The 22,036-nt window shown below is 53.7% G+C and overlaps 1 protein-coding gene across 2 annotated transcripts in view; it reads right to left on the bottom strand.

Moving 5' to 3' along the window:
- The window catches only part of CLIP2 (CAP-Gly domain containing linker protein 2), an 80,922-nt gene that overhangs the window by 43,431 nt on the left and 15,455 nt on the right, over positions 1-22,036 (bottom strand). For both annotated transcript variants that reach the window (XM_060119972.1, XM_060119971.1), the window contains exons 2-3: positions 18,417-18,607; positions 3,216-3,766 (exon numbers count right to left, since the gene is read on the bottom strand). In XM_060119972.1, the coding sequence (XP_059975955.1) occupies positions 3,216-3,766; positions 18,417-18,540 (675 nt within the window). In that variant the 5' untranslated portion in view covers positions 18,541-18,607. The remainder of the gene's footprint in view (positions 1-3,215; positions 3,767-18,416; positions 18,608-22,036) is intronic.

The raw sequence follows: 22,036 nt of genomic DNA, 5'->3' as shown, positions 1-22,036 counted from the left end.
GGAATTCCCAGCAGGTGAACTTTTATCCTCATCTTATAGGTGAAGAAACTGAGGCAGAGAGAGGATAAACAACTTGCCCACGACTATTTGGCAAGTACACGGACCTCCTGGGGTAGTGCTGAGGCCCAAATGAAACCAGGATCCAGAGGTATCACTGAAGAGCAGCATAACTTAATGGACATAAATTCTGTTATTTATGTTCAAAAATAACAAATATTGTTCATGCCTTTGACCCGGGTCAGAAGCAGGTTTGTGGCTGGCGAAGCTAACATAGCTTAGGTAATCAGAGCCCCTCACATACACCAGCCTCTCTGGAGGCTCTGGTTGGGGAGGGCCCTGACAATACATTCATGGGATCACATGATTTGTAAAATTTGCGAAAGCAATATTTTTTGTATTGTTGTTTCCTAAAAAGCCCCCATCCTCAAATTGTATAAGCTCAGGTCTCTACCTTCATTCATGTCCAGGATATAATTTATTAAAGGGAGGGGTAAGGATAGGAAGATGATGTGTCAGGTGTTTACAGAAGGCACAACGGAGAAGTAGCAAGTCCCAGGGTCGGCCAAGCCAGCTGGATCCTGGCTGTGCACAGCGGTCCAGGTTGGAGGACTAACCCAAGGGAAGCTGTGGACTAGGGTGGGGCATGTGGGGCTCCATCCTTGAGGTGAAAGTAAATCCCTCCTTCAAATTCCTCTCCCCAACCCACCAGAATCCAAGCATGTCCTGTTTCCAGGGCAGTCACAGTTGCTGAGTGAATAAAGGAATGAATGGCCCAGCACCTCCTGGCTGAGTGGCCCTGAGCAGGTTGTTTTCCAGGGCTGAGCCCAGTTTCCTCATCTGTAAAATGGGGAGATAACACCCACTGCGTAAGGCAGTGGGGAGAACCAAAAGAGACAAGGTGCAGAGAGTGCTGGGCATGGATACGCCCTGGAGAAAGCAGTGTTTCAAACCAAAGGATGCAACCCAGTCTCAGGCTGGGAAGTCACTGGGGCCCGTCTGCTGCTACTTCCAACCCCGCTGAAGGGCTGCCCCTCTGGCGGAGATTTCCAGAGCAGGGCCTGCCTCGTGACAGCTTGAGTGCCCCCTGCTCAGTACGTCCAGTTCTCACTCCCTGGGCGGGGAGCAGGTACAAGGGGAGTTCTAGGCAGGATCACACTGGGGTTAAACCTCTCTCCTCTCCCAACCTGAGGAGCATTCAGGGATGGTCAATAACCCTAAGGGGCTCCACTTCCCACCCCACAGGGCACTCACATGACACTACCCAGGTCTTGCACAGCCAGAGCCCTTGGTAACTATGATGCACTTCCACAGCCAGCAGCTTCTCAATGATCCCAGTGAAAGTATCACACGGGAGTTATCTACGCCCGTTTTGCTGAATGGACAGATGATGAATGAATGGGAATGAGGCCCAGTTAAGTGAATCACCCAGCATCACACAGCTGGGAAGTAGCAGCAAAGGCACGAACCTGGGCCTGATTTCCCTGCAGTGGCCATGGCCAGCAGGTGCCCTCAGATCCCAGGCATCCCCAAGGACAGCTCAGTGAGACTCTAAGCCAGCTTGCCTGATCACTCTGGGCTATAGCTGATTAGATGTCTGAACCACCCAACCTTGGGCCAGGGGTCTTTTTTTTTTTTTAATTGGAGTATAGGTGATTTACAATGTTGTGTTAGTTTCAGGTGTACAGCAAAGTGAATCAGTTATACATATACATATATCCAGTCTTTTTTGGATCCTTTTCCTATATTCGCCATTACAGAGTATTAAGTAGAGTTCCCTGTGCTATACAGTAGTTCCTTATTAGTTATTTATTTTTTATATAGTAGTGTGTATATGTCAATCTTCCAACTTCTCCCCCCTTTTCCTCCCTGGTAACCATAAGATTGTTTTCTATGTCTGTGACTGTATTTCTGTTTTGTAAATAAGTTCATTTGTACTACTTTTTAAAGATCCCACATATAAGCAGTATCATATGATATTTGTCTTTCTCTGTCTGACTTACTTCACTCGGTATGACAATCTCTAGGTCCATCCACGTTGCTGCAAATGGCATTATTTCGTTCTTTTTTATGGCTAATATTCCATTGTATATATGTACCACATCTTCTTTATCTGCTCCTCTGTCAATGGACATTTAGGTTGCTTCCATGTCTTGGCTACTGTAAACAGTGCTGCAGTGAACACTGGGGTGCACGTATCTTTTCAAATTATGGTTTTCTCTGGATATATGCCCAGGAGTGGGATTGCTGGATCGTATGGTAGTTCTATATTTAGATTTTTAAGGAACTTCCATACTGTTCTCCATAATGGTTGTACCAAGTTACATTCCCACCAACAGTGTAGGAGGGTTCCCTTTTCTCCACACCCTCTCCAGCATTTACTGTTTGTAGACTTTTTGATGATGGCCATTCTGAGCCGTGTGAGATGATACCTCATTGTAGTTTTGATTTGCATTTCTCTAATAACATCTCAACACCTCTCAGTGATGTTGAGCATTTTTTCATGTGCTTTTTGGCCATCTGTATGTCTTCTTCGGAGAAACATCTATTTAGATCTTCTGCCCTTTTTTTGAATAGGTTGTTTGTTTTTTGATATTGACTGCATGAGCTGCTTGTATATTTTGGAGATTAATCCCTTGTCGGTTGCTTCGTTTGCAAATATTTTCTCCCATTCTGTGGGTTGTCTTTTCATTTTGTTTATGGTTTCCTTTGCTGTGCAAAAGCTTTTACATTTAATTAGGTCCCATTTGTTTATTTTTGTTTTTATTTTCATTACTCTAGGAAGTGGAGGGCCAAGGGTCTTGAGCACTCTGGTCCCCAGCCTTTTCCAGTATAATCCTGGCACATCCACGCTGGTGGGCTGGATCAATGGATAATATCAATGACAGCTAACATTTTGAGGTCACTAAGTATCAGGCACTGTCTAAAGGCATTAACATGTATTCACACATTTCAACCTACAAGGCAGATACTATTAAAGTTCTCATTTTACAGATGGGAAGACCGAGGCCCAGGAAGGTTAAGACACTTGTCCAGGGTCACACAGTGACAGTCTCCAGGGTCCCCACTTTACCCGTCTCCCTGGTCACTCTGTGGTTCTGACCAGGAGCAGGTGCCCCGGCCCAGACCCCACCCGAGCCCCGTGGGTCCCCCGCCCTGCCCAGTCCCGGGGATCCAGCTCACTCACGTGGGATGGAATGCTTGTGGGGGGGACTCACCAGCACACGGTCTCCCAGGCGCAGGTCCTTGTCACCCCGCTTCACAGAGCCGCTGTCGGAGAGGTTGGAGCCCGACTCGTTGCCGGTCTTGACGGAGCTATTGAGGACGCTCTCCCGCAGGGGGATGACGCGGCTGGTCAGCGGCGGCGTGGCCGTGCCCGAGTGCAGCGACAGGTTCTGGGTGGTCAGCGACTCGACCGAGTGCGCATCGCTGCCCGAGCCCTCAGCCGCAGGCTGCCGCGTCAGCTTGGAGGGCCGCGTGAAGATGCCCTGCAGGGCCGGGCACTCGAAGTAGCGCACGCCGCCCACGGCGCCATCGTTCTTGCCCACCGGCTCGTCCAGCACCACGCCCGCCCACTGGCCCGGCGCGAACTGCGTCTCGCCCAGGTACTGCACCACGCCCGCCTTCACGCCGTTCACCCACACGCGCTCGCCCACCACGAAGTCCCCCACGAACTCGTCGCCCACCTCGGCCGCCTTAGCGCCGGGCTTCTCAGGGGCGGCGGGGGCCGCGGCCGGGGGGCCCGAGGCCTGCTTGTGCAGGGGGGAGCCTGTGGAGGAGGAGAGAGGCGGCAGTTAGGGCTCGGCTTGGGGCTGGACCCTCTGCGGTCCAGCTGGCCGGGGGGAAACTGAGGCAGGCGGGGCTGGGAGTGGGGCCTGGGGCGGGTCTCATTCTTCCTGGGCCGTCGGCATCCCCGGGTGGCTCCCTACTCTGCCAGCCCCTCTGGAAAGTTCTAGGGATGAAAAGCTCAGGACAGTGCCTCCTCTGAAGGCTTTCCACTGCTCAGGGTCACTCGAAATTGAGGGCAGAATGAACCCATGACCGAGGGTTACAAGCTGCTACTTCCGCATCCTGGTGGGCTCAGGCCCTCAGCTGTTACTTTGAGGCCACCCACGGCCCCATGTGGGACTCAGGTCTTGTGGGGGGATCTCTGTGCCCCCCCACCTTCTTCTCCAGCAAGTTCTGGGCCCCACGAAAGGGTCCTTACTGTTCCTTGGCAGCTGACCATAGACATCTCGGGACAAGGAAGGAGCCAGAAAACCCTCTTATTCCACTCCTGAGTCTCCCTCTCCTCCCAGGTCCCCAAGCTGCAGCCCAAGCCTCAGGGCACACAGACCAGGAAAAGGCGGGGCGGGGCGGGGCGGGGGGGGGGGGGGCGGTGAGGAGGGTGAGAGGCGGAAGCAAGCACTTAACCTCATTCCTGGACTGAACTCCAGGCTCTCTGGCCTGAACTGGGTACCCTAATCCAGCCCCTCTTTACAGAAAGAATGACCCTGAGACTCAGAGAGGCCGGGGCCTCACCCAAGGCCACACAGCAGAAATGGGGACTCAAACCCTTGGAGGGGGCCTGCCTCCCAGGCCTGGGCTCTGATGTGCTCTGGACTCAGAAGAAGAAGGGAAGGGGGGACAACCTGCTCATGCTCACTCACAAAAGGACAAAGCAGAGCTCAAACCCACCATGCTTTGTGCGTGTCTGGCTCCTGGGCCCCACGCAGGGCCTCCTGTGCAAGTGGATGCTGGCAAGCCTGCCCATCTACACCTCAAGGTCTGGAGGCTGCCCCTCCTTCCTGCCAGACCAAGTGTCAGGCAGGGAAGGACTCATCCTTTTCCTCCTCTACTCCAGAGGCTGACGGACTTGTCAAATACAGACGGGGACAGGAGGCAAGCAGACACTGCCATGCCCCTATCAGAGTTGCCTGTGTTTCTGGTCCTTTCCATGGGTAGCCAGTAGAGGAGCCACAGGGGCAGCGGCTCCACCAGCATCCTCCTTGTACCCGAGGCCAAGGAGCCTGGGGCCGCAGGCCTGGCTGCATGCTGTCTCAAGGCTGGAAGGACAAGCCACACAACTCCAACGCAGGGCTGACATACAAGCTCAAGCAGGCAGGTTCTCCTTCTGGGACACTGGTAGTGGTGGGAAAGCATGTGATCACCCAGGGCCTGGGGAGCCAGGATGGGGGTCCTAACTGAGGGGCAAGGGGTTCCCTCTCAGCTGTGAGCTGGGCTCCTGGGGAATCAGTGAGCTTCGCTACTGAACTTGATTAACAACCAGAGTGATCACACCCATGAATTGATGCTCTGTGCTAAGAGGCAGACATACATACAGTAGCTCATTGGACCCTCAGTTAACCCTGTGAAGTGATTCCATGATCCCATTTTACAGATGAGGAAACTGAGGCTTGGAGATATCAGGTGCTTTATCTAGGCCCCCCAGGCAGGAGGCAGCAGCGCCAAGGTCCGGCCAACAGCCCCTGGCTCTTGGTTCAGGGCAATTTCATTCGTCCAGGAAATGTGTACAAGGCACCCGCCATGCCAAACCCTAAACTACAACCACCCCAATCTTGGACTCCTCTGCATGGACCTGTTTCCTAGACTCTGACCAAACCCTACAGTTCCCTTCGAGCAGGGAACAATCTCATCTTGTACTCCTTCCTGCAGAGGGATGTCTCCTTCTTCTGTGGGACCCTGCGTGGGACCCTGGGGGCGGGGGTGGGGCGGGGTCCCCAAGGCTCTTCTCTTCCACCCCTGAGATCCCACAAGGTGGAGGCCACAGTGGCTGAGGGAGCAGACCCTGGAGCCTCACCTTGGTCTCCTCACCTGCCCTCCGCCACGGGGCTGCTGTACAGTGATGGACACAAAGCCCTAGGGACAGTGCCTGGGCCACACAAGTGAACAAGTACTGACCGTTCTTACTGTGATGAAAATGACTGATCCTCAAACTAAGGGATTAGAAAAAATTTAAAACCACAAAAGGATCAGGGGGCAGAAGAACGGCTTCCAGGCAAGTTCTGGTGAACTTGGACCCATGGCTCTGCCCCCAGCACACACACACACCCCAGAGCAGCCAACCTCGTCCTGCTGTTCCCAGTGTCTGGGCTGAGCTCTGGGTCCCTGGTTCTCATCTAGGACAATCCTGTTACAAGGAGCTTCTGCTGGGATCACAGCAGTACGGGGCCTGGGAACCCCACTAGGTCAGGTGGGCCCGTTCCTTAAAAAAAAAAAACCTGCTCCAAAAAGCAGCCATAGTGGGAGGAAGCCACAAGTTAGATGGCGTTCCAGGTCCCTCGTAAAACTGCCCAAGTAGCCCGTGGGTCCTGCTAACAATGAGGGGTCAAGGTTATCATCATTAAAACAGTAGCTACCATTCATGAAGTGAGACTACGTGCCCTCAATGGACTGGGTACCTTTTTTTTATATATATATAAATTTATTTTATTTATTTATTTTTTTGGCTGTGTTGGGTCTTCGTTGCTATGCATGGGCTTTCTCTAGTTGCAGTGAGTGGGGGCTACTCTTCGTTGCGGAGCATGGGCTTCTCATTGTCGTGGCTTCTTTTGTTGCGGAGCACGGGCTCTGGGCACACAGGCTTCAGGAGTTGTGGCACGTGGGCTCAGTAGTTGTGGCTCGCGGGCTTAGCTGTTCCGCGGCAAGTGGGATCTTCCCAGGTCAGGGCTCAAACCGTGTCCCTTGCTTTGGCAGGCGGATTCTCAACCACTGCACCACCAGGGAAGCCCTGGACTGGGTACTTTTTCTATATTATATTCTTATCTTGCAGGTTAGGAAACAGAGGTTATAAAACTTGCCCAAAGTTACCCAGGCAGGAGCCAGGCCCCCCTGGTCTGGCTCAGAGCCTCCCTGTAAGGCAGGCATAGGAGGTGTCTAGCAGGTGTCAGTGCCCTTCCCATATCCATTTCCAGAACACTTCCTTGTGCTGAGGGGCTCTGTGATGTCTGCTTAACAGAATGGCTGTGGCTCAGGTGAGACCCTGCCCTACCTGTTGTCTGTGCAGAGGGCACAGAGAAGGGTCCCAGGTCGAGGGGGACCTAGCGTGGCTATTCTTGGCAAGAAGCTGCCTACTCAGCTGTCCTCCCAGCTGTCCTGGCCCAGGCAGACCCCCAGGTAATCTCCTTTCTTCCCCACCCCCGCCCCTTCCAGAGGTCACAGGCCCCGGGGACCAGTTGTTTGAACAGCTGCTAAAATATAATCCAGGTCACGAGCCTGGCGACTACACTTGGGTGTTCTGCTGCATTTTTCCTCTTTGGCGTCCTAGTCTCACAGGCACAAACCTTCACGCACTCCCCCACTCACCCCGGGCAGCTTGCAGCCGCCTGAGCTGAGGAAAGCGTGGCAACCCCATTAGAGCCCCCTTCCCTCCAGGGAGCCGTTAGTAACACACTGGCTGGGCCTGGCCGAGCCCCTTCCCATATCTGGGCCTCAGCTTCCCCATGGGACAACAAAGGGCGAGGTCAGAAATTGCTAAGGTACTGGCCAGCACTGACATGCTACAAGCCCCACCTCTTCTCCCAGAGGAGCTGGCAGGTCGTCAGAGCTATGAGACCTGGCTGATGGGCTGAGCCTCTGGGGCGGTTCTAGAGGCTCCCTGAGGGCAGGGCCTGGGCCTCCCCGCCCTCCTAGTTCCCGCATGGACCAGCAGCGGCTCGGCAAAGCCCCAAGAAAGCAAAGGGCAGCAACAGACTTAAACCTCACGCCAGCAGCTGATCCTTCCCCAGACACCAGGCACAAGGGAATTGACTGCTGGTTTCAAGTTCAAAGTAGAACTTTGATAAAAAGGGCTAAAGGACATGGTGTGGAGTGACAGCAGCTGGTGGCCTGGTCCAACGTGAGCGGGGGGGTGCTCAAGGCGGGGGTGGTGGGAGGTGCCCAGATGAGAGCGCATCCTCCCCTGCTTCCGCAAGGGCTTTGGTCCTGCCCTGACTGGGAAGTGGAGACAGGCATTTTTCATACCTGCTGAATCTCAGCCACCAGGGACCCCATTCGTTGAGCACCCAGTGTCAAAAGTGGGCCCAGCAAAGGGGTGGGGAGAACACCAGGACCGCAGCTACAACTCAGCCGGCCTTCTGCCTGGCAGGAAGGCACCAAGGTCCACGGGGCCCTGGGGTTGGGGAGAGAGGGCTCATTGCAAACAGAGGTGGGAGCACCTCCCAGAACCTCTGCCCTGACAGTCACAGGGCTCGTTCCCTCACCTCCTCAGAGAAGCCTTCCCTGACTGCTTCACCTAAAAGCCCACCCACTTGCAGCACCCTCTACTCACTTTATTCTTCAAGAGATTTACCTCATCTTCACCTGTGTATGTCTGCCTCCAGACTTAAATGGAAGCTCACTCGGGCTGTGTTTCCTCTCCAGCACCCAGCCTGGTTCCCCGCAGCAGGCCCTCCATGCAAACTGCACTGCACTGCCGGCTCAGAACTGGGGCCCACCCTGTCTCTGTGCTGGGTGCATGGAATAGTCAACAATCCGAGCTGCAGAACGTTGCTCCCATTTCTTCAGTCAAGGAATCTGAGGCTCACTCCAGGCAGTTTCCAGTTCACCTGGTCCCCCTTCTGCCTTTGTACCTCCCTGAGCCCTTCCCATTTTCCCTGTGTTTCCAGAGGAAAGCTAAGAACCCTCTTCTCCTTTTAGAAGCAAACCTCCATCCCCCTTTGGTCTTCCCTGGGACCCGCCTCCCCGCCACCTCTCTCCTCTCCCCGCGATGGCCCTCCAACAGAGGTCAGAGCCCACGGGTGGCATGAACACCGCCCTGGCCCACAAAACAGCTTCCCTCACTTCGCCCCCTCCTGCTGTCACCCATTCTCCTTCCCAGCAAACAAGCTTTTCTCTCTCTAAATGTTTATTACATAGATCATTCATGTCCATTGCAGAAAAATTTTTAAACATAGTTACTGATTAAAAAAAAGAAAAGGACCTATAGTTCCATCATATAAACATCATCACAGTTAACATCTTGGTGTGTGTTTTTCCACGCTTTATCCTGTGCGTGTAGGGGTGTGTGTGTGTGTGTGTGTGTGTGTGTGTGTGTGTGTGTGTGTGTTACTTAAAAGTCAAAAACACAAGCCAGGCTGTAGTTAGATATTACTCAGTCCTTTGCTCTTCCTGCAGTTGGTATTTTTCCATCCAGCAGTGTCTAGAAGGAAACGGTTCCATGTCCTAATAAGACTCTGCTTCCCAGTCCCTCTCTGACCCTCAGCTCCTGACCCCTCCCCGCTCTGGAAACTTCTCCTGCAAGGATGCCTCGCTGCACTGCAGGGGGCCCTTCCTGGCCTTGTGGTGCCTGGCCCTGCTGTCCATGCTCCTCTCAAGGCTCCCTGCTCCCGTGACAGGACTGGGGCCTCCCCAGTCCTCCACCCTGGCCCACGCTGGTGGTCCTCTCCGACGGGGTGGCCTCCATCCACTACCTCTCCACCTATATTCCAACCAGTGCTGTGCCGGGAAAGGCTTAACTCGTTCTCCAAGAGAAAAAAGAAAATAATAATAATAACCCTGATTTTGTAGCCTTTGCCAATTTCCATAGTGTAAATTCTCCCACCATGATCCATCTCAAGCTACCAGCAAGATGCCACTGAACACAGAATTGGGAAGAGATTATATATAGTATTTCCAACATAGAGTAAGTAACCTCAAAGACACAGATGCTGGGGACTTCCCTGGTGGTGCAGTGGTTAAGAATCTGCCTGCCAATGCAGGGGACACAGGTTTGATCCCTGGTCCAGGAAGATCCCACATGCCACGGAGCAACTAAGCCCGTGCACCACAACTACTGAAGCCCACGCACCTAGAGCCCGTGCTCCGCAACAAGAGAAACCACTGCAATGAGAAGCCCGTGCACCTCAATGAAGAGTAGCCCCCGCTCACTGCAACTAGAGAAAGCCTGTGCGAGCAACAAAGACCCAACACAGCCATAAATAAATAAATAAATAACAGAACAAAACAAAAAAAAACACACATGCTACAAAATCTTACTAGTAGTAAATAGTAGCTTTTTTACCAGCAGTAAAATAGTAGTAGTATTAGTGGTATAAACACTACTAGGAGAACCACTAGAAGTCATGAGTTTTGAATATTTATTACGTATGTTTTTAATAGAATGTACTTAAGTTTAAGTTCACACAATCTGATTGTTTAAATGATGGCTGTGTTTAATACCTAGCTTGCAAAATTCCTGACAATTTCACAACTGGTTTTCGTGAGCCAGGCTGGGCCAGCGCCAGCACACCATGGGCCCTATCCCAGCCCACACCCTGGATGGTGGCCCATCAAAGAACCGTCTAAATTATCTAGACCCTGTGAATGAGAGACAGGAAGAGAAGACAGAGAAGGACCAAGCCCCTGACCTATCTCCAACGCAGGGAGCAGGCGGGGAGGGGGCGAGAGGCAGCAAAAATGTCCCTGTTCTCTGGTCAGTACCTGGGAATCCTGCTTTACACCCAGCTCCCCTATAAGCTAACGCTCTCCTGCACCATTAGCTACTGCTTATATGCTGTCACATTTCTGCTTTTTAAAAGACGTTAATAAATTCCCCTTGTAAAAGATCCAAGTGACACAAAATGACACAGAATGAAGCTGTTCTCCCCAGTCCAGATCCCTTCCCTGGCCGCCAGACCTGCCCTTCCAGCAGCTGCCTTCTCCTGGATGTCCCCCGGGACTTCACGTTAGACATCCTGAACCAAAGTGACCCCACCTCCAAAAGCTCCTCCTCTGTCCTCCCCATCTCGGGAGTGCCCCCCACCCATCCATTTACTCAGGCCACTAACCCTCATTGCTCCTCCCCCCGCCCCCACCACCCCCAAACCAGTTATTCATCAAGATCTAGCAATTTCACAGAATAACTCCTAAATCCACACCTCCCTCTAGGGTCTCAGAGACCCCTCCCGAGATCAAGTCCTTGAGACTTCACACCTTGCTCAGCAGAGAAGCTTCCAGAAGGGTCTCCAGCATCTAGTCTCCAACCCCCTGTTTCAGGCCCTCCTCCAGAGCCATCAGCGTGAGCCCTCTGAAGGCAAACCCAACCACATCATCACTCCCCCGACTCATTTTCACTCTCTAGATGGGTATCACTTTTTATGTTAACCTTTGGCTTTTACGAGAAGCCCATGTTACTTGCGTAATAAAATGAATAACGTAATAAAAAATTAAATACAATATTTGAAAAAGAAAATAATAAAATAATGTCATCTGTGGCCCATTTCCCAAGGAAATAATTTAGAAAGAAAAAACAGACTCACTGTCTTGTTATTCACAAAACAAACAAAACCTGGATTTAGGGCCCCCCAAAATAGTAAGCAGTTATATAAATTATGGTCAAGTCTTTCTGATTATTAAATACTCTTTAAAAATAAGGAAGTGTTTATGATGTGATGCTTGGTGAGAAAGGGTTCAAGAGTGTCCCAATGCACAGTACACAGGTATGAATGCCTGGGGGTGGGGGAAACGGGAATAGGAAACAGGATAAAAAGGGATCAATTTAAAAAACACAAGATGGGGCTTCCCTGGTGGTGCAGTGGTTGAGAGTCCGCCTGCCGATGCAGGGGACACGGGTTCATGCCCTGGTCCGGGAAGATCCCACATGCCGCGGAGCGGCTGGGCCCGTGAGCCATGGTTGCTGAGCCTGCGCGTCCAGAGTCTGTGCTTCGCAACGGGAGAGGCCACAACAGTGAGAGGCCCGCGTACCACAAAAAATCCCCCAAAACACAAGAGGGGCCTTGGAGGGACCCACAGTGATGATATGACATGCACCAAGGAGCATGATGAAGTTGGCCCTTTGCCCCTGAAGGCCAGAGGGGAAAAAAGCATATCTATAAATGTTCCATAGAACATAGTTCAACAAGGCATTAACAGGTATCATGAAAACAAAACCTTAATCTCCAAATTCAAACAACTTGAGGAACAGGGGCTTAAGCAAAGTTAAGGTTACTTTGCTGCGGGACTTGTCAGAGCCTTTAATGTGCAAATGAGCAGTGTGATGACTTAGGAAGGGCTATAAATAAGGTGACTACATAATTTATAATCCAAAACCAGACACGGTGGAGAGAAAAGAGGTGCTATTAATATAGTATCATGCCAAGACCACAAGCATAAACTAGGGCTGTCCCCGGCAGTACATGGTCACTCTGGCCTAAAATTATAGCATTTTTTTCTCTGTGTCACCTAAGGAAACCCTGCCTGCCCATCAGGCCAGCTCCACCACCTCTCACTGGCACTGCCACCCCACGGAACTCCATTCTTCCTTGGTTGGCACAGCCTGTCACCCAGGCTGCCAGGGTACACGTCTACACCCCACCCAGAACACAAGCCCTGGGAGGTGGGGTCCACACAGACCCCCTTCTCCATCCCTGGAGCCCCAAAATGGGGCTGAAATATACCCTGGCCACGACCCTGACCTCCCCTCCTTGGTGGCCCCAATGCAACGTACATAAATGCCCCACAAACCCCAAAGCAGCTTTCTGCTCTAGGACCGCGGCTCTCCTGGCAGGGACTCAACACCGAGGTCCAGAGGAAGGGATGGGGTCTCTAGAGCATTCCTCAAGGGAGCCAGCTTTCCCACCGTGAGCCCCCCAGCCCGGTCCACCCTCCAGTCAGTCCCTTGACAGCACCCCACCCATATGGGCTCTGGAAAGACCCCTCCCAACCCACTCTGACCAAGGCAGGGCCCGCCCCCTGTGGTCACCACAGGCCCGGCATCTCCCCTGCTACGCTGTCTTCAGCCATCCATCCCTGCAGAAGGGACCCTCTACCACGCCGTTCCGGGGCGGGCCCCAGTCCCAAGGACTGCTCAGCGTCCTTCCTGAGCCAAAGGGAACTCAGAAGCGCCCTTCTGTTCCCCTTACTCCCAAACCAGGGGGACAGAGCCCCTACCCAGCAGACTCAGCTGAGGCCCCAGGGAGAAAAAGATGCAGGAGGCTTACCCTGGAAAGAGCAGAGCCAGCTCCCCATGGAGAAGCCCTGCTACAGCCACGCCGGCCACGGCAGGCAGGCAGGCAGGCAGGCAGGCGGGCAGGCGGGCAGGCGCTGGCAGCTGGGCCCCTGCTTCCCCCAGCTCACCCCCCACCCGCCCCCATTCCCGATCGATTCTGGGCGTCGTCAGGAACATTAGGAGGCTGCCCTGCCCCCCGCCCATCCGCAGCCCAGCCACAGAAAAGCTCAGCTTGGCTTTCCCCATCCTGATGCCATTAAAAAGTTTAGGATGTGGTCAGGGGAGGAGAGCAGGAGAGCTGACCTTGAAGGGAGTGAGTGCCGCCTGCAGCCAGCGCTAGCTCTGCAGGAGCAAGGGCTGGAAGTTGGTCCTGGTTCTGCCCAGGTTTGTGCAGCATCTGGGACAGGTCAGTTAAAACGCAGGAGGGAAGAGATATGGGAACATATGTATACGTGTAACTGATTCACTTTGTTATAAAGCAGAAACTAACACACCCTTGTAAAGCAATTATACTCCAATACAGATGTTAAAAAAAAAAAAAAAAAAAGACGGGGATGAAGCCACCTACCCACGTAGGGGATCAAGGTGAAAGACACGAACCTCCGGGGGTGGAGTGGAGTGGGGTCAGTGTCTAGGATTAGAAGCCAGCTGTGAAGCTCTGTGGGACACCCCACCCCGGGCACATCAGGCTGGCTCCCATGTCTGGAGCACCCGCAGGGTGTGGGAGCACCCGGGCCCCAGCTCAATAAGCCAGAACTGCAAAGCTCTGGGCCCCTTGGGGGAGATCAATATATAGGAGGTAGACCCTGCCCCAAGTGGCCCACTGCTTTTCTGAGGGGGACGCCCATGCACACGCGTCCTCGACCTCCTGTGTCCTGGGTCCCCCACGTGTGCAAAGGCCACAGGCACACTGGGGGATAGCTGTGACCAACCTAACGAGAACAGATCGCTCCTCCAACCCTGCCCATCTAGCCGGTGCCTGAGCAGAGTGTGGGAGTGGACTCAGGAGTCCAGCCACCCCAGCTGCCTCAGCCCTGGGGGCAGTGGGTGCCAGCAGCCTGAACCAGCTTTAGAGCAAGCCCAGCCCTGCTACCCTCTGGCCCTGTAACTCTGAGCAACTCAGCTGAGACCTCCAAGCCTCAGTTCTGTCATCTTTCAAATGGACAGAAGAGCAGTTCTCTCACTCAGTTGTTAATGAGAAAGAAATGTGACAAGACACCTGCTGCAGGGCCGGCTTGTGACACACAAGTGTCAAACGCCGTCCCTCCTAGATGGGAAATCTCTGCGGCTGGACCACAGGGCAAGGGATGGGAGAGGCCCTCCAAGGACCCGCCTGCCCCAGTAGGGGGCAAGGGCGGAGGGACCTCGACAGTGGCCTATGGTCTGTCCCTGTCCCTAGAGTCCTCCCCAGGTCCCTGCGGCCAGCCCTTCTTGTCCCAAGAGGGACACCCACGGCCTAGCCTGGCCTGCCCCCACCTGAGGCTCAAAAGCAGACCCCGGGAAGGACTAAGGGCTCCTGTGCACAGCCTGCCGTGGTTCCTACGACTGCCCAGCAGTGTTGGACCTGCCCGACCACCACCGGCTGCTCCTGACCCAAAGGGAAGGCCTAACCCCAGCAGCATCTTGGGCCACCAGCCCGGAGACCTGAGCTCCCCCCACATCTTCCTCAGGCCCAGGATAGGCTCCCAACCCCCAGGCGGCCTGGGTCACAGCTCCCCAGCTCCCATGCCTGCCGCGGCCCATTCACAGCCTCCCCGGCCTCTCAAGCCGCTCTCCATCCCCGTCCTCAGGTCTCAAGACTCGACTTCTGTAGCCACTACTGCCTCTGCCTGGATGCCCTCTCCCTGACCTTGCGGGTTCCTGCTTGTCACTAAGATCTTCACACCAGTGTCACCTCCTGAGCGAGGACCCCCTCCCCCGTCCCGACTGCCTGATCTGAAACAGCCTCCAGGGGGTCCATCCCATCTGGCTGGGCTGCCCCTGACCTAGAGGCCCCACCCAGGTTTTGGCCCACTGGTGGGTCCCAGACCACCTTCCTGTGCACCTGCTTTGACCACCTCTGGGCCACCTCCTGGTATAAGAGACCCCCTCCCACGGCCCCTCTGGTCCTGCTGCTCTGGGAACCGACACAGGCCGGGCAGGGTGGAGGCATCAGCCCAGGCCTGACCCTTGGCAGATCCTCTGCCTGGAGGCTGAGCTCATGCTTTGGGAGGCTGCCACTGCCCCGATTCCCAGAGCAACTGCCCCCCTCCAACCACCACCAGGCTCCAGCCTCTGCCAGACCCTCTCTTGGTGCTCCAGCACCCACCTCCGGAGTCCCAGCCTCCCAGCCTCCCATGGGGGTGGGCACCTCCAGCACCTCGGAGAGCTGATGGCCAGTTCCATGGGGTGGGTGAGGGAGGCTGTGGGCCAGGAATGGGGCCACCGTCCTCCCCGGCTGCTGTCACACATCCCGCCTCTGCTGGGACTCTTGTTATGAGACCTGGAGCAGGGACAAAAGCAGCTCTGGGCGGCAGAAATCTCCCTTCCCCTGTCACAGGGCTCCACCGCCCTGGCCAACTGCTCCCGGCTCTCTGCTCCCTCCCCCAGCCCGGGGGTCTGTCTCCCTCTGACCTGCAAAGGCAGCAGGTGCCAGAGCGGGAAGGAGGGCGGCACCAACCGCAGCTGCAGCCTTTTGCCGCCACCGTGTCCCTCGGCAGGGGGCGTGTCTCTGTGATCAATCGGGCATTCATGGAGTGGCACCTCCTCTCCCACACAGGAACAGGCCTGCGGGGTTGGGGTCCAGGCAGAGTCTGACCACCCAGCCCCCACCCTCAGCGGCCCCCAGACCACCATGCGGTGTGACCAGGAGGCAATCAGCAGGCCACACAGTATGGTCCATTCCCCTTCCCTCGAGAGACCAGGATGTAGCCATTCAAAATGATGGCGAAGAGGACACTGCCGTAGCACGGGGGCGGGGGGCACTTCCCACAGAACACAATCAAATGTGAAGCAGTAGGATGCAAGTCTGGATACAACCCATGACTTAACTGCTTGAAACAACAACATGTGAACAGGAAAAAAGACCAGAAGGAATATGTCACAGTGGTGGCTGTGATTAGGTGAAATGGAGGGGTAATGGGAATTCCTTCTTTTATCACTCAAATTTTCCTGTAATGAGATTATGGAGGGATGAAAGGAAAAGAAATTACTCTTTAATGAGTCTTGTGCCTGCAGGCACTTCCCATTTATTAACTCACTTGATTCCCTGAGAGAAATGACATTATCCCATTTGTGGCTCAGAGAGGTTAAGTAATGCTTCCAAGGTCACACAGGAGGGACATTAGAGCTGGATCAGAGCCAGAACTCAGGCCCTCTGGATCAGAGAGGAGGCAATGAGGAAAGAATCCAGAAGGTGCTAGGGGCTCTCTCCAGTGGAGGAGAAGGTCAGGGTCAAGCCTGGCTGGGGCCCTTCTCCAGCCAGTGGGATATACAACTCCCACCCGCTCTAGACCACTAGGCCCACTTGGTGCCTCTGCCCATGCTCTGTCTCCAGGCCCCACATCGTCGTCCTCCTCCACACTTACAATCCCCCCTTCCTTAAGGCTGAGCTCACTCACACTTCCTCCAGGAAGTCTTCCCTGCAGCCCACTCATGGTGGTCAGCCCCTTCACCTCCCCCAGCCCTGGCAGTGAGTGCAAACATCCTCGCCCGGGTGACCACATGCCTCCTCACCAGTCTTCCCAGCCCCGCTCTTAACCCCCGCAACCCGCCCTCTGCCTGGTGGCCTGAGGGATGCCAACAACACCAGACGATCTTTGCTAACATTCTCCAACAGCTTCCAGCACACTTAAAACAAGCCCAGCCCCCTGCCCTTCACCACCTGCCTCTGCCGCCCTCCCCAACCTCATTTCACACTCCTCTTTACCCAGACTTGTCTTCTTTCTCTGTTTTAACAAACAATCCATTCCTGCCTCAGGGTCCTTGTGTTACTTGTTCCCTCACCCGGAACAGCCTTTCCTCCTTGCTTTTTCCCTGCCTACGTTCTTCTCAGGCTCAGAAATGAGGAAAGGAGGATTTGCCACCTTGAAAGGGGCTGTCTGGGCCTCCACACAAGCCTGTACCAGGCAGGGCTGTCCACGGGCCACATGACACATCTTCCTCACCTTTCCATGCTAGCTGTCTGGCTTTCCCAGGGACCTGGTTCTGTCAACTGCCCGTGCCTTTGGCTCAAACTTCACTTGACCCTACCCAGGGCCCAGATTGCCCAGTCTGGCCTGTGACTGGTTTTGCCTCTCCAAACTTCCATGCCAATCAGATGAGATGGACCCTGTCTTACCCTGCTGGCTGGAGTGTCGTCAAAGCGGGAATTTGTGCCAAAGATGTTCATCACAGCATTATTTACCAAAGTGAAAAATAAGAGGGCCTCCCTGGTGACGCAGTGGTTAAGAATCCACCTGCCAGTGCAGGCGACACGGGTTCGAGCCCTGGTCTGGGAAGATCCCACATGCCGCGGAGCAACTAAGCCCGTGCACCACAACTACTGAGCCGGCGCTCTACAGCCTGCGAGCCACAACTACTGAGCCCACGTGCCACAACTACCGAAGCCCGCCTGCCTAGAGCCCGAGCTCCGCAACAAGAGAAGCCACTGCAATGAGAAGCCCGTGCACTGCAACAAAGAGTAGCCCCAGCTCGACGCAACCAGAGGAAAGCCCACGTGCAGCAAAGAAGACCCAATGCAGCCAATAATAAAATAAATAAAATAAATTTATAAAAAAAGAAAAAAGCAGATTTTCAAGTTGTATATGCATGATTGCAAAGATTAAAAAAAAAGTAAAAGGATATAAACCAAAATAGTAATAGTTACCTCTAAGGAAGATTATAGGCAATTTTACCCCTACGTCAAACTTTCCAAATATTACAGAGTGGACTCTCTTACTTTTTATCACTAGAAAAAGCCAACAGCTAACAGCTGTCCTCAACCCATTTGCCTTCAGAGCTGGTGCATCCAGCCCGAGCAGCTGGCCTTACCCCTGCCCTGCCATTGGAACCCTCTGCCCACCAGCAGGGGGACTAGAGGTTACACAAGTAGAGCTCAAAGGGCATAGGTCTGGGTGGTAGACGAGAAAGCTGATGGGAAGATGGCGATCATTTCAGACCCTGGAAGGGGAATGAGTGGGGGCAGGGAGGCTGGCAGAGGCTAGAGTTTGAATCGGGCTGTGTTTTCCAGGCTGAGTGACGTGGGCAAGTTGCCATGCCTCCCTGGGCCTCCATTTCCTCATCCCTATGGGAAGCCAACAGTGGTATTGCCTCCCCAATTTGGAGGAGCGTGAAAAGGAACAATGCACATAAAGCATGTGTCCCTGCCCGTTAATTTTCAAAGGGATGTGGTCAGACATCAACAAGAACTTCTGGGAACTGCTGGCCTCCAGGCTGGTCAGGGAGCAGCCCAAGTTCCCTTGGCTCTTCCAGAAGAAGCACTACCCACCCCCGCTCCCCCCTTGGCCCCGCGCACCTTCCTTGGAGCCAGTGGCCGTCACAGTGGCAGAGGCCGAGGTTGATCCAGTGGACGTCCGGCCCATGGGGCTTGAGTGCTTCCCCCCGCGGCCGGGGGGCTTCAGGCCGCTGGGCTTCTGCATGGCGGTGCCACTCGGTGGGCAGAGAAGGGTCCGTGCAGGTCACGTGCTCTCCGCCATCGTCACTCACCTGTGGGCAGAGAACAGGAGGGGTCACATCACAGCGTCACCAGCTGGCAGAGCACCCCTGGCCCCGTGAGGCAGGGACCACGGTCGTCCCCATTTTCTAGATAGGGAAACTGAGGTATAGAGAAGTGGCCGCAGGCGTGGGCCCGGCATGGCGGTGGCGCTGCCAGGACATGTGTTCCAGTCTGCCAGACTCTGGGTCGGGCACACACTCTCTCTTACATCCAGGACCCAGGAGGTGAAAATCAGGAGCAAGCGGCTCAGGGGGCTAAGGCACAGGCTCTATTAACCCCAGCAGCCCCCTCAGCGGGACCATGCAGGTCAGCACGGCCACCAACAGCTGAATGCAGCTCTCACCACAGAGCACTGGCCAGCAGATTCTGACATGCATGGGCAACCCAGTGGGTCACTCTCCAGTGGCCCCCAGACCCTCTAGGACCAGCCAACAGCTCACATCCCTCAATGCAGGCTGGACAAAGCAACATCTAATTTAATCAACCAGCCTCACCACACAGGCCATACGCCAGCTTTGGGTTCACCATCCAGCACTCACCCACTCCACCCCAGGTGCGGCGACACACATACAGAGGAGCTTACACCTGCCTCAACCCCCTGCCAGGATGGACTCGCCATGCCTCAGCCTGCCCTCCCGCGATGACAGCTCCCTGTTTTCATGACTAAGCAGAGAAGGATGCGATGCATATGGCAAATAGGGCACTAGTGTTTGACAAAGGGGATTCCTGAGAGGGGAAGCCCCCAATCTCCATGGTGATCAGCTCAGGGTACTAGGTGACAGAAAGATGGGACTGGCTGCAGGGGAGTTGGGGGAGAGGCAGAAAGGACAGGCCCACATCCCCTACTCCCCCACTGTCTTGTGTGCACACCCTCTCTCGAACTAGGTATTCATGTAGGGCTCACCATAGGCCAGGCCCTGTCCTGCCCCAGAGCCGCAGGCAGGATGCGTCCTCCACCTAGGGGAGCACACTGTCCAGTGGGGAGAGGGGATGCACAGCACTGCGGACGGACAGAGGATTCTGGGAGAAAGCATCACCCCCTCAGGACCTCGGGAACAGGTGAAATTAGTGCCTTCTGGACATTAAACTCATGCAGTAGGGGATGCCACACCCTTTGCCCGTCCAGCCATATCCTTATCCCACCCATGGTCACAGAATATTATTCTTTTTTAGAGAACGCTTTTCTCCATTCTTGAGCCATATGACTTATATGAGCTGACCCCCCATCCCCACACTGAGAGTGGACACATGACCCAGGCCTGGACAGAGCCCCATGGTTAGCTGAAGGAAGATCATGTGACCCAAGGAGCATCAGGGCCTGGACTCTGGCTGGAACCTTTAGGAAAAGGTGCTCTTCTTGTTCTGGGGCTGTCTAGGTGTGGGATGAAAGCCAGGAGCTGCAGGATTACTACACAGAAGAGACTGCCAGGGAACAACGCCAACACAGAGAAAGCAGAGCTAAGTCCCAGGATTTGGAGGGCCTGGATCCAGCTGAACCTGAAGCTGGTCACTTGAGCCCTTCACTTACATCAGCCAACAAATCCTGACACACACAGTCATTGTTATGTCTTTTTGCCTAATTCTCTTTGAGGGACACTGTCACTTGCAACCAAAGAAGTTCTGACTCATACAGAAGCCAACCCACAATGCTCACAGCAGGAATATGTGTCCCCAGAAAGGCTCCCAGGCCAGCAGGATGAGCCAGCAACACTATTACCGTCCTGGCATAGCCATGGGAAGGATCAGCTCCTCACACAGGGTGGTTAGACATAAGAGCAAAGGAAAATGAGCTCCTGCAAGGCACAAAGTAGTGGCACCTACATGCCCAGGTGAGCTGATGGGAGTATGCGCATGCCTGCCAGCCTTGGCCCGCCCCCCCAGAGTCCGCCAAATCCAACATTCTAATCCCCTGACCAACTCCCTGGCACCCCAGGAATTCTGGAGCCCAGGAGTCACTCACTGTCAGGCTTGGGCCAAGCTACAAATCATATATCTAATAAAGGTCATTTATTCACCAACATATGAAGAACCCTTATGACTTACTAATAAGACCTAATAAAAAAATGAACAAAAGATTTGAATCCCCATTTCACCAATGAAGCTACGTAAACAGCAAAAAGCACATGAAAAGATGACCTACATCATTAGTCACAAGGGCAATGTGGATCAAAACCACAATGCGATACCACTTCACGCAGATTAGGATGGCTAAAATCAGAAAAACTGACAATATCAAGTGCTGATGAGGATGTGGAGCAATCAGGACAGATTGTTGGTGGAAATGAAAAATGGTGCAACCCCATTGGAAACCAGTTTGACAGTTGCTTAGAACGTTAAATATACACCTACCATATGACCCAACCACCCAAGGGAAATAAAAGCATATATCCATACAAACATTTGTAAAAAAAAAAAAAAAAATGTTCATAGTGACCTTATTCACAATAGCTAAAACATGGAAACAACCTAAATGTCCATCAACTGGTGAATATATGAACACAAAGTTCATCTAGACAATAGTACACAGTTGTCCCTTGGTTTCCTTGGGGAATTGGTTCAGGATCCCTGAGGTTACCCAAATCCGAGGATGCTCAAGTCCCTCATATAAAATGGTATAGTGCAGTCAGCCCTCCATATCTGCAAATGCAGAACCCAACTGTTGATATTTGCGACAATATGGATGAACCTCCAAAAACATTATTCTAAGTGAAAGAAACCAGGCACAGAAGACTCCATATAGCTTGATTCCACTTATTTGAAATTTCAAAACTATAGACACAGAAAGCAGATCAGCGGTTGCCAGGGGTTGAGAGCAGGGACTGACTTCAAACAGGCAGGAGAGAACTTTCTGGGTGGTAGAAATGTTCTAACGCTGGATTGTGGTGATGGCTACACACCTGTATGTTTATACTAAAAGTCATCAAACTGCACACTTAAAATGGATAGATTTAATAATGTGTAAATTAGATCTCAACTTAAAAAAAAATTCTATAAAAAATGAAATCCTTGGGCTTCCCTGGTGGCGCAGTGGCTGAGAATCCCCCTGCCAATGCAGGTCACACGGGTTCGAGCCCTGGTCCAGGAAGATCCCACATGCCGCGGAGCAACTAAGCCTATGCACCACAACTACTGAGCCTGCGCTCTAGAGCCCGCGTGCCACAACTACTGAAGCCCGCACACCTAGAGCCCGCGCTCCACAGCAAGAGAAGCCACCACAATGAGAAGCCCACGCACCTCACTGAAGAGTAGCCCCCGCTCGCCGCAACTAGAGAAAGCCTGCGTGCAGCAACGAAGACCCAATGCAGCCAAAAAAAAAAAAGAAATCCCTGAAGGCTCCTCCTAGTGCGATGGGCTTCAAGGCCCTCCTCACCACCTCCAAGGCCCTCCCTCACCCACTCCACTCCAGCCACACTAGCTCA

Source organism: Mesoplodon densirostris, chromosome 16 (genome assembly GCF_025265405.1).
Source record: "Mesoplodon densirostris isolate mMesDen1 chromosome 16, mMesDen1 primary haplotype, whole genome shotgun sequence".
Classification (NCBI taxonomy): domain Eukaryota; kingdom Metazoa; phylum Chordata; class Mammalia; order Artiodactyla; family Ziphiidae; genus Mesoplodon; species Mesoplodon densirostris.
The sequence above is the reverse complement of the archived record's forward strand: the minus strand, read 5'-3'. Positions and strand labels throughout refer to the sequence as shown.